The 17,357-nt window shown below is 43.7% G+C and overlaps 1 protein-coding gene across 5 annotated transcripts in view; it reads left to right on the plus strand.

Moving 5' to 3' along the window:
- Window positions 1–17,357, plus strand: part of SLC44A5 (solute carrier family 44 member 5) — a 1,500,346-nt gene that overhangs the window by 1,307,319 nt on the left and 175,670 nt on the right. For all 5 annotated transcript variants that reach the window (XM_069641896.1, XM_069641897.1, XM_069641899.1 and 2 more), the window contains 2 exons: window positions 1,779–1,866; window positions 3,843–4,105. In XM_069641896.1, coding sequence (XP_069497997.1) covers window positions 1,779–1,866; window positions 3,843–4,105 — 351 coding nt within the window. The remainder of the gene's footprint in view (window positions 1–1,778; window positions 1,867–3,842; window positions 4,106–17,357) is intronic.

A 17,357-nucleotide genomic window follows, 5' to 3' on the forward strand; every position in this document is an offset into this window, starting at 1 on the left:
CCTGTGATGTTATCATGGGTCAAGGGTCGTGTGATGTCACTTCCGCTACCCCTGGCATTTTGGTGAAATGACGTCCCTGGCTTTGACTGCATCACATTAGCCCTGGTCTTATTTTTATGTTCATCCGAACCTTGGGACCGATTCTCAGAAGCGATTGTGGGTGTGCAACTGTCATGTGTTCTACCCGGCTCTCGCCCGCCGAACAAGCACGGCCTGAAAATTAAAACATGGTTTACCAATCCATCCCACAGCATGCCTTGCTCTGCTGGTTACTTTCGATAAGGTGTTTTTCACTTTTCAATTAGGGAAAAGAGGTCTTTAATGAGCCCTACTGGACAGCTGTGATTAGAATTACAAGAATGTCGAACGGTTTTTTAATCTGATGAATGAACTTCACATGACTTTTTCTCTTTCCGCACTTTCGTATCTACATGTAACAAATGGTTTGCAGGCTGTGGATGACTTCCAAATGGCAAATTTCCTTGGGCCATGCTGACAAAAAATGTTAATTGAAGTTGGGGAGCTTCACTCTAACGGCCTGATTCATGGCATTTTTTGCACAGTTCAAAGTGACTTTGCACTCCCAACAAAAAATATGATTCATGGAACTGTGCAAAGTGTATTTTTGCAATGCAAAGTCAGTACAAAGTTCATTTTGCACTGCAAAAATGACTTTGTACTGAAGGGCCTGATCATGACTTTGGCGGTAACGCCAGCGGTATTAGCCCTACCGCCGAACTCCCCGGCGCTATTAGCGCCGGATCACGAGTTTGGCCCATTCCCCATTGAGCCCATTAGGGAATGCCCCATTCCCCATTGGGCTCAATGGGGAAAATTCAGATTTCCCGCCGGCGGTAATAGCGTGAATTTTTCGGCAGATTTTCCCCCAGCCAAGAGCTGGGGCGAAATCCGCAGAAGTCCTGATTTGCCGGACCCTTAAATCCGGCGGTAATAGCGCGACCCCCGGATTTAAGGGTTACCGCCAAAGTCGTGATGTGGCCCAAAGACTTTGCCCTGAAAAAAAAAAAAAACACTTTTCACAAGTCCATGAATCAGGGTTTGTGTTGGCCATGCAAGTCAATTTTCAGCCGTGCAAAATCACTTTGAACCGTGCAAAAATGTCCATGAATCAGGCCCTAAGTTTCTCTGGCAATTGATGGGGATTGCTGGAGCGGGCAAAATAGAGCCAAGAATAGAGGCCCTTTTAAGGAGGGCTGTGGGGTCTAGTTTACACGCTCAAGCTAAGAAAACACGCGTTCTTCCTCTCCTGGTCCTTACGGTTATTGAACACTGCTTAGAATACAAGAACAAAAAACAAAGACCCAGAAAATTCATTTTTAACAAGAAATGTCCAATGTCAGAAAAAGGAAAATAAGGTATCCCATCTTATAAAATAGTGCGAATAAAAGTTACCAATTGATCGCCACATTATGTTGATACTATTAAGAAAGTGCCTGTCACTTGTAACCTCCCCGCCTTGAAGATGGTGCTATAGTCATGTATTTCAACCTTTTTCATCATTTGTGGTGTTAGGAATGTATCGGGTTTCTTTATGCATTTCTTTGTACTGTTTCCATAGGCTACATGGTTACCTGTTGACCAGAGATGTTATGAAATCTAGGGCCTGATGTATGGAACGTTTTCCTATGGCATTGCGCCATTATAAAACATTTCCATGAATCAGACCCTTGATATTTTAATGTATGCAATGAATGCACTCTGCACAGCAAAGACTTTTAATCCAAATCGTTACTTCTACCTTAACATTGCGAATTCAGATTCCTAGCAACATCAGGGGACTCTGTGTACAAAGTAATGGCCAATCAAACCCTGTGCAAGTATGCAAATATGACCTGTGATCCTGAGGTAGGTTTGAAGCATTTCTGTCATTGGTAACATGCTCTTTTCTCAGGGTAACACCTAATAATAGAAGCACACCACAATGGAGTTTGTATTGAATGTGGGAAATGGATTTCAGCACTCACTCACTCACAGAGCAATTGTGTTTTTAGTGCTAGAGTCTGTGGGGGTGGGACTCCATAAACAATACATTCAATTGCGATTTATAAAGCTTTGTATGCATCAAAGGGCCACTTCTGGGGAGCACTCTTGATATAGCGAGGGGTTCCTGATGCGGTTGCCATATTGTACAGTTGTGCTTGCGAAAATGTACACTAATTTGGCTTTAGTTATTATGGGGTATATTATTTTTAAAGTGGAATGCTGAAAGAGAATGAAAAGGTATATGGTGGCCACTAAACATCAGGGTGGCATTACCCCTTGACCCCCTCCCCCCCAATACCCTCTGCCCACAGCACTCTTCTCCCAAATCCTCACTGAAAGTCCATGGGGACAGATCAAAGGACGGAAGAGACAACATGACCTTTTGGATTTTGCATAAGTCAAGGCTCCACAAGCAGTTCAGTTGGGAATGTGTCAGGGGCAATTTTGGACTCTCATACGATGTGTCCCCTCTAGAAAGTCTCAATCAAAAGCATCCCCGCTGTGGATGGGAAATCATCCAACATGTATCATCCATGAAAACACATCATACATTCATATAAATGAAACTGTACATATGTACTTATTTATTAGATTATCCCTAACATTAATAATAACCCTAACCATAAACCTAACCCTATACTTACCCTAGCCAACATAAGGTTTTTGTATGTCAATGTAATTTAAGAAGGGGCTTATAAGCATCTCTTTAAAGACAAGTTCATCGACCGGGCCTTCCCCACCCTGTGTGTGTTTCCATCCCTGATGTTATCCTCTGCCTATCACCATCTAAATGACCTCTCTCCATAGCCGTATTGCTATACACTTAATATTTCTATCATTCAATGTGTTTACACATTATTGTATCTTATTACCATATCCTCATGTTCCATCGACATGGAAGCAATCTGGTCATTATGGAGGCTGGCTTTCGATTTGTCTATTTTCCAACCTCACCCGCCTCCGGGTTAGGCGTGCTAAACATCTTGCAAAATAAATAAATAAATAAATCAGTAGCTTGGGTGCAGCTTCAGGTTAAGTCCTCTTCCTACTGATCTCATAGTCTGGAACCACTTTCTCTGTAGTAAACCCTTCTGTGAACAGCTTCAAGAGCCCAGCAAGTGCGTTGAAGGCAGCACTGAAGGCAGCACGCTTCATGAGGTAATTTTCAAGGGCCTGATGGGTCACAGTCAGTCTATCTAGATGCTGGAGGAAGCCGCCACTCGCATTGCAAGGTCCTCCTCCTAACAATTCTCCAAGTCTGGGATCACAGGAATCTCTCCTCCATTATCCGACCGCTGCAGGATGTTGAAAGCAGTGATCTTCGGATTCATCTCTTGTTTTCTTCCCAGACTGAGGGAGCCTTTGCTTTCATCTGTCTGCCCTTCCAGCCTCTGTGCAGGTTTGGGTGTAGAGCCCTGTGCAACAATAACAGATTAGAAATTCTGCCTATAGTGGGGATTGCCATATGCGGGAATCCTGGGATGTCCCGGCACTCCTACCCATCTACACATGAATACCTGGGCCTCTCTCCTCTTGCAAATCTTTTTCTCCTTATGGCTTGCTCTCTAATAAACCACATGCATACATAACATTGTTCATTGGAAGACAGATGTTAAGGATTGCGTAAACTAAGTCGGTGTTATCCAATGTGTACTTCATGGTCTCTGAGTACCGAGTATAGTGAACTTAACAAGTATGCTTGTTCCTTCTATAGTGAAGACAACCTTGTATTGCTATGTTTAGGACATAGGATAAGGTAAAACATATATATGTTGCCATCTGACTTCTTTTGTCTGTGATGCAGGTGACTTTTTTTTCATTAACTTCTTTTTGTGCAGACGTTTAATACGACCAACGTGACCAAGTTATGCCCAGGTGCTCAGTGTACATTTGCGTTCTATGGCGGAGAAAGCCTGTACCACAGATACATCATCGTCTTTCAGCTTTGCAATGTGTTTGTCTTTCTTTGGCTGGTCAATTTTGCAATTGCATTGGGTCAATGTACCCTTGCTGGTGCCTTTGCCTCCTATTATTGGGCCTTTTCAAAACCAGCTGACATCCCAACGTGCCCACTTTTCTCCTCATTTGGGCGTGCAATAAGGTAAGAAACAATGTATGATAATGATATATGCCAATTATTTTATCTGTTCTGCTATAATCTGTGATTTACCCAGTGGAAATTTAGAAATACTTTTTGGTTCCTCAAATCCATTATAAAAATCATCACATGAATAATGGGGTACCCATGAATCCACTGTAATGTTGTCCTTCATATATGTTTAAAAGTTAATGTAAACAAATGCGCAACAAGCAGTGTGTGTTATGGTGTTAGCACTGTAATATTAGGTACTATTATTACACAATTCAATAGTACTCAATTGATCAATTTTGAAAGAATGAATGCTGATTCGACCCTGTCCGGTTCAGAAGTCTGAATGAACTACTTCTGTACCATAAACAAACAAACTACAAATCGCACCTTAACTGACACTACAACGCTACACAATAACTCCCACTTTAAATATTGGATAGCTTCCATCAATTCTATAACTAAAGTGAGTCTTGCGAAATAGAGTTGTAATATGAGTTCAGGACTGATTCGTAGTCGAATGTACTTAAATCGTTCATTTGAATGTTTCATAATAACCTTAGCCCTTGGCACTTTTACCATTTGCAAATGTACTTTTATAGCTAGTAATCTGAACCCCTTGTAAAACAGGGGTCATCACGAGTTGGGTGGTAACCCTTAAATGCATCATTAACGCTATTACCGCTGCAATTAAGCATCTGCCCAATCACGAGTCTGGCAGCATTTACCCCCAATGGACCTAATAGGGAATGGGGAATTACAGTTATGGCCCAACCCTTGATCGGGCGCTAATAGCGCTGGACCGGTTGCCGGTAACGCTATTAGCACAGGCGGTAATACCGCCGGGTTACCGCCAAACTTGTGATGAGGCATTATGTGTTTTCAACTATCGATTAGCTGAAAATCTTTTTTAAATAAGAGTTAAATAAGATAACGGAGGGGTTGGTTTTTACCTCAGACTTTCGTGGAAAGTAACATTTAATAAGAGTTAAGGATTCAGGAATTGATGTCACCAATACAAGATGACCACTGGCAGTGAAGTTTCAGACAAAAAGTGAAGCCAAAAACCAGAAGGGATGACACACACTCTTGTCTTTTGTCACCTGACCACCTAGTCCATCAGGGGTTGGTCTCTGTGTCCCTTGTTTCTGCTCTTTTTTCGTACATGCCTCGCCTCACTGGAACCCGCTGCCCAATACAATTAAAGCCAGCCCTACTGTAGATCTGTTCAAAGCACAGCATACACTTCACTTACTTGCTAAAGAGGGAGCTCCCCCTGGCGTCTCCCCCATCCGTCCTACCTGACCTCACCACTGCCAACAGTGACGCTTAATAATGTTACTTTGTATGTTTAATTAGGACTCCTCTTTAAATTGAAGCACTTGCCCCCATAGGTTAATGTTACCTTTGTAGGTCAACTGTTTTCTTAAATACGCATTGTTTGTTTAGTTTTTGTCCATGGCATATGTGCTAATTCTTTCACCCTCATAAGTAATTTCTGAGCAAAATTGACATCCCTTATTCTTCAAATAAATTCAAATGCAAATAATTATTAAAACAAATATTTCAGTTCAGTGTTCACTTAAGAAAGGGTTATCCTTGACAGTGGAGCTCACCTGTGTTCTGTGTGGTTTGCAGTAGGTGGATTCTCCTCCAGAATAGTGAGGTTTTCTGCTTGGAGTCACTGCCATTCTCCCTTGGAAACTTTAGCATTTCACCTGGGTTCCCTTATCCCATTCCTGCTCCTCACACCAGCAGCATATTTGTTCCCAGCCAAATCCATTCTCAGGGTGATGCAGAAGTGCCTGTTGCTGTCTGGGATGGACTATCCCTTGGGAGCTTTAGTTTGTCTAGGCTCTAAATCTGAGAGTGCGATGTCACATTATTCTATACTCGACATTTGTATCTCTTGTACAGGCAGTACACATTTTGGTTGATGTCACACCTTGAATATGCCAACACTACCTACCTGAGTCTCCCAAAGTCTGCCTTAAATCATCTGCACAATGTACAGAATCTCTCCAGACATCAAGCTTTGATCATATCACCACAAGACTGAGTTCTTTGCATGGCTGCCTATGTCTTGTACAGGAGCCTGTGGATTGTGCACAGGGACTCCAACAGCCTTAGCCCTGCATTATTGAGAAAGAAATTTGAAAGATAATTTTCAAATAACCAGCTCAGATTAAAATCACACAGCCTCCTAAAAATCACTGTGTTCAAAAAAGAAAAAAATGGGTATCGGGACTCTTCAGTACAGGGTGCAAGAGCACGGAACCAACTGACATTGGAGCGGAAAGACACCATGGACCACTCTGACCTCATATCATTATCCCATGGTGATCTCTATTTGACTTTTTTAGTATACTGTAGAAACTTAGTATTACAAGTTTGTCCTGCTCCCCACGATACCTGTGCTTATCTAGCTCCCTCACACCGTCTCAGGCATTCCAGGCACTTGGCACTTGGACACAAATAATACAAAAGGCCAGAAGTTGGGTGAAAACTACTGTAATGTTAACACACAAACCAGGCTCTGGATGGCTGAATTCGTCTCTGGCCCTCCGAGGCCTGGCTCATACTTATGTACAATGCAAAAGCTACATATTATTCTCCTCCCATTAGCCGTACGTATCATAACAACGGGTAATTTCTCCGAAGAGGGGGAGAGAAAACATATTTCGTAACAGCATAATGCCTTTGTATGGCAGCCTGAAGCAACCTTGGGACTTGCGCCAGCAGCTTCATCACTGTGTACATTCTCGAGGGAGGGCTGTTCATGCCCATCTGCGAGGCCTATGGCATTCCACAGCTTGGCTGGGCTGTGCTCTGCGACATCTGCTTTCATGGCTGTTAGTTGTCAGGCCAGTCTGTATGCCAAATCAGTAGGCCAGTCTTCCTGCTTCAGATGTGATGTATCTCAAACCAAAAGAAAGTGCAGAATCAGAAATGTACCAGATAACATGTGCCCACCTTTTCCCTCTTTTCTCATTTTATCTATGAATCGCTGACCAATACCCTTGCACTACTTCTATATAAGCATATTGCAATAAAACAATTCTTACTCAATAAGGAAGCAAGAAAATAAAAAAACATTATCAAACTAAGACAGCTTATTTATGTCTTTACTCATTTAAATCCATTCACTGTACTGTATTGCATAAACACCCCACCTATTAGCATCAGCCATAATCTATGGTGCATATAAAACACCAAAAACAATCATCACTACATGTCCCGCCATTTCTAGCTCTGAGCATCCCTGTCACTCTCACATTCAGCAACACCGCATTCATGTGTCTGTTATGTGTGTTTGCACTGTCCAAGTCAAAGTCAATCTCTCCCTTACCTTCCAATATATAGTAACCCTCCAGTACCTCCCAGTCCCTAGGTGCACCCGCAGTCAGTGTCAGCAGCAACTTGTCAGTGCTTGTCATATTTTTCCCTTGTAGCATCTTGCATGGTGAATACCTGGTCGCTGACCACTCTCAAAGCAGTCCATGGAGAACAAATGACAGCCAGTCTTCCCACTGTGTGCCTTTCACATTCACATCTTTGAACTGCTCCTTCTTTGGCTCCTCTTTCTGTTTTTAATTTCAATGAGCCACACAAATGTCCATGTGCTCCAGCCAGCCTTCTTTTGCCATGGGCCACCAGGCCATCTCTGTCAGGCAATGAAATGCATTGTCTTGCCCTTTCTATGCATTGATATGCTGCATAATTTCTTCATCTTCCCCTTTCCAAATGGCCATGAGCCACTCACATTTCCTTTGATCCTCCTTCTTGCTCTTCTGTAGGATAATCTCCACCACTTCAAGCCATCCATCACATGACACTCCTTATCTTCTATGGATGCCATTATTTGTATATGTAGGTCATTGTGAGGTGCCACAGACCACTCTCGCTCAGATGCAGTTATCTTCTTTCTTCCTAGAGTCAACACCACTGATTGTAACTCACCATACTGTGCTCTTTCCCCCCAAACAATTTTAAGTCACGGTGACACTGACCACCAACTTCATATGTGGGCCTGTCAATGTTCTTTTCTGGTGCACATGTCCTGAAATCGTTCTGTTGTGATTTGACAATCTCTGAGATGTATTCGCCTGACACCACACCTTGCAATGGCATTTTGTTCACTGCCCCGTCTAAGGTGCACACTACACAGTCACCCGTGCTTCTGAAATCCAGTTCATGTACTGCCCCTTTGTCTGGACATGCCTCCCCCCATTCTGTCAGGACCCTGTTTGCCAAATCAGTCATTGCATCGTTTTTTTTCCAAATGTCCTCTCTCCCCTCTTTTGCACACAGTTGCCTCCTCTGTTGTACCCAGTCAGCCCGTGTCTCCCCCCTCTTTCTCCCCTTTCTCGGAAATACATAGAGCCACCCCCACAGCGTTCTGCATCACCCACACCAACCCCCACAGGCACTGGTGCTAGTACCTCACATTCCTGCCCCTCCGTGTGTCCTCCCTCCTCCCACTCCTTTACTGACACTGCTTTTTTCATTCTCAGCCATGCGTCATCAGCTGCATTCAGAAAGTCTGGCCACCCGTGGGTGGATCTTAACCTTTCCTCCACATTCCCTTCCATACCCTCCTTATCCTGTCTGGCAACAGCTTCCATATTGTGCCCCTCATGAAAATTTGTGTAAGCATTACTTCAAAATCGGAGGCTTTCGGAGCACACTTTACCTTCATCCCCTTTGTGATATCTTTGTGCTTTGCTTGGGATTCAGCACTGTCTCCCCTTTCCCTTCCCTGCGGTACCCTTTGTAACTGAAGTTCCTGGGAAACCCCCACCTCCTTCTTCCTTTGAACCGACTGGGGGACCACAACCCAATTGTCCACCATGCTCTTCAGCCTTTCCAGCACAGCCCTCGCCCCGACTTATATGACAGATTGTCATGGTCATGAAGTCAGGGGCGCAGGCATGCAGGGGTCGCGTGCACAGGAGACCTGGGTGGGCACTGTCCTGGTGTCTTTGGCGCCAGGCTCATGAACAAAAGTAAACAAGAACATCCATTTATCACCAAAAAGCTTTTATTATGGACAAAGCACTTCAGATGCATTCATCTTGAACATTCCATCTATTAAGCAGGATGCATTAACCTTGAACATTCCATCCATTAAGCAGCCCCAACTGTATTCTTGGGTGTGGCTGCTAATGGATTGCCTTTGCACATTCTCACTCTCTGGGAGTGGCAGGGTGTGGCTTGTAAACCGGCCCTAATGGGCGTGCCCACTATCTCAGCTATATAAACTGCCCCGATCCTCAAGACAGACGCTTCGCGTTATTCTGCACTTGCAAGCAGCATAACGCTCACCATTGCCTGAGGTCAGACTTACCTTTGAAGATCCTGCTTCCTGGACATCCTGCTTCCTGCCAGCATACTTAGCAACTGGGGGAAGCTGTTCTTACCTGTACATCTCTTCGGCAAACCAAGTATTCATCTTTACACTTTCCGGAACGCCGAAATCTTCATCTTGGCACCACCGCACGACATGCTCCATCGTCGACAGCAGTGCCTGCAAGGAAAAACAGAAGACAAGGTTAGACATCGTAAAAACAGTCAGTTTAAAGTTGCGCTTTGACCATACTTTGCGCTTTTCCTTAAACCATCACTTACCTTCTGTCAAAAATTGCAGTAGCATCTATCTTCCATCCGGCCGCGTCTCGCGTCTCACAGCTGCATTGAGGCCGCATTTCCATCTAAGGGAAGAAAACAGAAGAGAGACATTATTGCTGGGCATAAATAGGAGCAACATATAAAGATATTAAACAGAACGAACAGCATCACAAGAGCTCAAGAAAGACTTACCAATCATAAGGAGAAGCATAGCCGCAGTTGGACTGGACTAATCCTTATCAGGGATCAGTGAAGGAACTAGATCCCATTCAACGCGCCCCTGCCAGAAGTGGCAGGACGGAGAGCTTATCTTCCATAATTCACAGGTGAGCTTTATGGGCCGGCATATGCTCACAGAAACCATACTTTGGAGTGAAGGTTTAGAGAGGTAAAACAATCACAGATCGGTACACTCACACACTCTTATATCCATGCAGGAGCAGTATCACCACGTATCACCGCTCACAGCTTTTCTACTGATGGAGAGGCCTGAAGGGGGTGATTCAAGTTCAGGGAGGGCTGCAACCATGCCCCAACGCCTCCGCAGAGGCCAGGTGAGTGTAACAGAACGCAAAGCTTCTAATACTCTGTGCCTGGGCGTTATGGAAACTTCAGAAACAGATCAGTTAGCCCTCTTACTAGGGGAATTACAGCCTGAAGTACATGCTTCAAGACAGGAAACCAATTCATTACAGAGGAATCCTATTGTAACTCGAGAAAGAACTGACGAATTGGCAAGACAAATGCTACAAGTACAAGCAGGACAGGTTCCACTGCCTGGAGTGACCCATTCTTCTCATTCTTCCACACCACAACAATCAACACCGGTTCAGGTGGTTCTTCCAGGAGCAGTGCCTCTAGCCCCTCCCGAATGCTTCATTGGCGACCCAAACAATTTTGCTGTATTTATGAACCAATGTCGCCTTCATTTCTTGTGCAGACCAGGAGCCTTTCCTAATGACAAAGCCAAAGTGGCATTTGTACTGTTGTATTTTGGAGGTAGTGCGTCAGACTGGTCTATACCTTTGGTAAATCAAGATGACTCTTTACTCCGGTACTTTGGGAATTGCCAACATGAGATGGAGAAATTGTTTGCCCTTCATACTCAAGGACAAGTTCTGGACAACGAGTTGTTGTCACTCAGACAAGGGAGTTAAGATCTATTAACCTATATTGCAAATTTCAATCGTCTCATAGCCCGGACCAACTGGCCAGAAGAGAAGAGGACTATACTCTTTTACCGACGGTTACGTGGAGAACTTAAGGATGTGTTGGCGCAAGTGGTGAATCCTCTTGAGAGGTGTGCAGACTACATAGACCTGACAGTGCAACTCGATCATAGGTTGCAGAATCGGAAAATGGATCGAGCTTCATCAGAGGGACGGTCAGTTTACGTATGACCTGGTGAGAATCAGACTAAACCACATGAACAGTCTGAGCCAATGCAAATTGGTGGATTATGAAGTCCCCTTACCAAAGCAGAAAGGGAAAAAAGAAGACAACAACAGCTTTGCTTATGTTGTGGACAAGCAGGTCACTTCCTCTGTGACTGTCTGGTAAAACCACCCAAGAAAACGGTTGGGCCAACAGACAAAAATGATGAAGAAGAAGGACAGAACTCGGGAAACGCCAATGCCCGGCAAGTGGCACAGCGAGTAGAGCGCCCGCTTTGACACCCGTGCAGAGCCTGTTAACGCAGGTTCGAATCCCGGCGGGGCCAAACTCAGCCTTTCATCCTTCCGAGGTCGATAAATGAGCACCACACACCGTGGGTAATAATAAGCAGCGCTCAGATACCTGAGGGTTTGTAGCGCTATATAAAAGCCTAATTATTATTATTATTATTATTATTAAGTGTAGGGGCCCGCTTGTCGAGCATGAAAATGGAATCCGTACAGACCTCACAACTAGTCCTTCCAGTGCTTTTGGTGAATCACAAGCAACCATCAAAAATACATGCCTTGGAGGCATATATTGATTGTGGAGCTGTGGGTAACTACATTGACCAAGATTTGGCTCTTCGAATAGGCCTTCCTCTCCGACAGAAGCAGAAATCGGAAAACGTCACTGCTGTGGATGGTTCTCAGCTATCATCCAGCCCAGTGACACAATACACAGAGAAAGTCAAGCTTCTGTGTCAGGACGGGCATCAAGAGGACACTACTTTCCATCTCATCGGTGCTCCTCAGTTCCAGATGATATTGGGAATGCCCTGGCTGGAGACCCACAATCCTACGATCGACTAGCGAAAACGAGTTCTGACATTTCCTTATCATTTGCCGACACATTTTACAACTAAGATGACACCAATCTGAAACCTAAGAAAGGAATAGTGTTGGGCCTCATCAGCTCCTTACCACTTGAATACCAAGAATACCAGGATGTCTTATAAAAAAGAGCAAGCCAATGTTCTGCCCCCGCCCTGACCCTACGATTGTCAAATAGATCTTGCACCTGGAGCCCAGATCCCTTGCAGCCAAATTTACGCTATGACAGAACAGGAAAATCAGCATCTTAGAACGTACCTGGATCAGTTCCTAGCGAACGGTTTCATTCGCCTGTCCAAGTCACCTGCCTCCTCGCCCTTATTCTTCGTGCCTAAAAAGGAGGGGGATTTAAGAACTTGCATCGACTATAGAGCCATCAATCTGATCACAGTAATAAATCAATATCCTTTACCACTTATACCACAGCTCCTGCACCAAGTGAAACATGCTCAAATCTACACAAAACTGGATTTAAGAGGAGCATACCATTTTATAAGAGTAAAAGAGGGAGATGAGTGGAAAACGGCCTCTTTGAATACCAGGTAATGCCCTTCGGGCTATGCGATGTCCCTTCGGCGTTCCAATTCTTTATGAATGATGTACTCCGTGAACTACTGGACGTTTGCGCTCTTGTTTACATTGACGACATTCTTATCTACTCAAATTCCATGGAATAACATGTAGGCCATGTCCGGGCAGTCTTAGAGAAGCTTCGACAACACCAATTGTATGCCAAGTTGGAAAAAAATGTTTTCCATGTAACTGAGGTCGAGTTTCCCAGTTTCATGCTCACACCTCAAGGCGTACATATGGATACACGAAAGGTGGATGCAATCCTCCAATGGCCCTCACCAACATCCACGAAAGGAGTGCAAAGCATGCTCGGATTCGCCAACTTTTACCATCGGTTTATACCTGGGTTTTCACAAATTGTACATCCAATTACATCCTTGCTAAAGAAAAATCAAAAGTTCCATTGGTCAACAGAAGCTGTAGAAGCCTTCCAGAAGTTGAAACTAGCATTCACTACAGCACCAATCCTTCGATACCCACGACCAGACCTACCTTACATAGTTGAGACATATGCTTCAAAAATAGCCCTGGGGGCAGTATTGTCACAACGAGACCCTAATACAGGACAACTACACCCCATCGCATTCTGGTCCCGCAAATGTTCAGCCCCCGAGTTGAACTACGCAATCACAGATAAGGAATTACTGGTGATTAAAGCAGCATTCAAGGCCTGGAGACATTACCTTCTTGGGGCGAGACATATGGTCACTGTCATCACGAACCACCGTAACTTGCAATACTGGAAAACCGCCAAAGCACAATCCTCACATCAACTTCGTCATGTTCTATTTTTCATGGTATATGATTTTATTATCAATTATAGACCTGGAGTACACAATGGGAAAGCAGACGCTCTATCACGCATGAGCGAAGAGAAAGAGGCTTTTACAGCATACGACCCCGTGGCCATAATTCCTGAGGAAAGGATTCAAACCAGAATAGCTGCCACCACGTGTGTGGATGACCAAAGAACCAGTTTGCAATCCCCGATGTATCAATCAACACAACAGGAATGGCTGTTAAAAGGTGACCAGTACACCATCAAAGACAATCTACCATATTTTCGAGGACGATTATAAGTCCAAGACCAAGAACTGCAAAAGCAAATCATCACAAATTACCACAATTCATCAGAGGAAGGACACCCAGGAATAGCCAAAACTCAGACTACATTGCCCAATTTATTGAAAGCTGTGGTGTCTGTGCACAACACAAGTCTCAGAAACAGAACCCCGCTGTCTTACTACATCCCCTAACAGTGCTGCCAGCACCTTGGTATACCCTGTCGATGGACTTCATCATGGATCTTCCACCCTGCAATGGATACAACACCATATCAGTCATTGTGGATTTATTCTCCAAAATCGCCCATTTCATCCCTCTGAAGGGACTCCCAACTGCGTCAACTCTTGCTTCTGTGTTCCTAGAGGAGATTGTTCGATTGCATGGATTTCCATCAATATTAGTATCTGATCGCGGAACTCAATTTGTTTCTGCCTTTTGGAGAAAGTGTTTTACGATTGCCAAAATCGATCTTCCGGTTGTCCACAAGCCATCGCCCTCAAACTGATGGGCAAACTGAACGAACCAACCAAACTTTAGAGCAATATCTCAGGTGTATGTTGCAACAGTCCGAGGATCCTTGGCAAAATATACTCTGGATAGCTGAGTATGCATACAACAACTCAGTTCACACAAGCATAGGGCAAACTCCATTCTACACTGTACACGGAAGACATCCGAGGACATCAGTATTTGATCCACCCGATAGCCTGGAAATGCCAGCCATAAAAAAACTTGCATAAACCCATCATTCAGGTTCTTAATGAGGCAAAAGAGCATCTGACCAAGGCTAAGGAAAGACAAAAACTGTTTACTGATCAACATCGGAAGGAAGCTGCCGCCTACCAGATTGGTCAAAAGGTGTGGTTAGCATCCATATATTCCCCTGAAGGGGCCAAGAGATTTCCGCCTAAGATACCTCGGCCCCTATACTATAAAGTCCATTAACTGTATTAAATTGTAGTGTATTAATTTATTTTGTACTGTTTGATTCTTAAATTGTAAAGTTTTTTGTATTGAAAAGTTGATTTAATTCAACTATATCAATAAACAAAAACAAAAAAGTCCATAATCAATCCTGTCACCATGAAATTGGAGTTACCACCTCACATGAAAATTCACCCCGTATTTCATATCTCTCTCCTCAAACCAATGAAATCCAATACACAGCTAAGTTCTCCGCCAGAGCCGGAAGCGTTAGATGGAGAACCTGAATATGAAGTCAAATCCATCCTGGACGTGGTTTGATTAAAATTGTATTACCTAATTGACTGGAAAGGTTACGGACCTCAAGGCAGAACTTGGGAACCCAGTGAACACGTCCATGCTCCTTGTTTAATCAGACAGTTCCACCACAATGATCCCACCAAACCAGGACCGGGAGGATAACCACCCTTGAGAGGGGCCTTGAGGGGGAGTGCTGTCATGGTCATGAAGTCAGGGGCACAGGCATGCAGGGGTCGAATGCACAGGAGACCTGGGTGGACACTGTCCTGGCGCCTTTGGAGCCAGGCTCATGAACAAAAGTAAACAAGAACATCCATTTAACACCAAAAAGCTTTTATTATGGGCATAGCACTTTAGATGCATTAACCTTGAACATTCCATCCATTAAGCAGGATGCATTAACCTTGAACATTCCATCCATTAAGCAGCCCCAAGTGTGTTCTTGGGTGTGGCTGCTAATGGATTGCTTTGGCACCTGTTCACTCTCTAGGAGAGTGACTTCAAAAAGAAACTCTTTCTTTTTGAAGTCATAAGGCTTCCCCACCCCATGACATGGAGGCCTCCAGATCCTCTGCAAATGACGGGAACAATTATTCCTGGCTGCGGCAGGGAGCTGAAGGCCTCGTTCCCTGGACTAATGGATTAAAAACGGTAAGAAAATGTATTTTGTTTAAATGTATGTGCGTGCATTTAAGTGTGTGTGTAATATAATGCATTGTGTATTAATGCACCGTGCCTCTTACACAAGTACCGGGACGAGGTAGATGGACATGGAGGTAATGCTTGGCTTAGTTACCTGTAATCTTCATTACTGCTAGTCCCACTCTTCCTTGTCCCAGTACTTACCTGTGAGGCAAGGCACCTCATAAATAAGGAAGAGGGACATGGAGGTAATTCTGGAGGTAATTCTGGATGCAGTAGTCTAGGACAGCCCAGAGTGTGGTGCAACCTGTGATTTGTTGCCGGGCTGGAGGGGGGTGGCTCTCAGCATGGTTCGCAGGGGAGCCCCCGAATTCTGTGCTACGCCTCTCTGACAGGTTACAAAGATTTCAAAATGCAGTAGCTAGAATTATGAAACAGCAGGAAACAATACGTCACATAGCCCTACATATTGTCCCCGGGCTCCTGATCAAACAGAGACATCATTCCAAAACCCTATACTTATCCCACCACGCTTTTGCCTATAAACGTAGGATAGATTCTCATTCAGACTGTACTCGGGTGTACCTAGCTGCAGCAACCAGAAGGTTTCTCTTTTAGACAACAGTTCAGAAGCGTATCATAACCTACTATTTGTATAAACATCTAATACACACCACCACATATCAATTTCATGGCATCCTGTATATAGTGGGCCACCATGGTGGAGTAAGGTAGTGATTCATATTACTAGCTCTATGTTCACTTATTCAAAAGCTCATAGATCTGGCTGTCTTACCCACATATAACTTCCCACAGAGTCCTTGTATCACGTATATCAAGTTAGTTACATGCAAAACTACGAATGTGATATATGTGATGAAATGCACTGTGGGAATTTATATGTGGGTAAGACAGCCAGATCTATAAGAGAATTAAAGCGTAAATGGCCAAAGGAACCTTGCCCTTCTCAATTAGTTCAGATGAAACACTACTTCAAAGCAATTATCGAAGCCAACAATCTTATCTTGCAACACATATTGCGTATGCTAAAAAATCATTATTTAGCATTCACAAACATTGTTCTACATCTAGTTGCAACAAAAAGTAATAGAATCCTCAAGTGAATGTTGTAACATCCTTCAGGTAGCTTTTGTAGGAATAATAAGTTTGATTTGTCAATCTATTATATCTAAACAAATATCTTCCTCTAAAGCAGATAAGTCTCACTTTCCATCCAGCTGATGATCCACTCCAATTTGAGTTTTGAGCAATGTCTCTTTAGGAGATAAGTGACATCATTTGAGTTTTAAATCCTACTAATACTTGTTCTTCTGGCTTAATTAAGGAGAATATTGATAGCTCAGCCCCCATCAATACCTTCATAGTTAGTAGCTTCTTCAACAAATGGCTTGTTTCCCGCTCTTTGAAATCTACCCGGATTACTCCAATTTTAAAAAAGCCATCCATGCACCCATGCGTTACAATCAATTATCGCCCCATGACAAATGGACAAGGTGACAACAGTACATTTACAGGATCAGGTAGAGTCTTCAAATTCTTTAGGGGAATAGAAATCGAGTTTGCATCCAACGAAACGCAAAGAGATTGATTTATTTGATGTTAAAGAAAATATATATTGCATCCTTGCCAAAGGCTCTGCCATACTGCTTGTGTTATAGGACGACACTGTTGCCTTTTATTTGGGGGAGCACAATCATCTTGTTACTTAGATTAATTACTTTTTAAAGCTCCAACAGCTTCCAGCTGGTTTCCTTTTTTTTGTTGGGTAGAACATCGAGAGTCAGAATTGATTCCTTTTATTCCCATGAAATTGATGTTGATTGTAAAGTGCTGCAGGGTACTTG

Source organism: Ambystoma mexicanum, chromosome 1q (genome assembly GCF_040938575.1).
Source record: "Ambystoma mexicanum isolate Mex_15411 chromosome 1q, UKY_AmexF1_1, whole genome shotgun sequence".
Lineage (NCBI taxonomy): Eukaryota > Metazoa > Chordata > Amphibia > Caudata > Ambystomatidae > Ambystoma > Ambystoma mexicanum.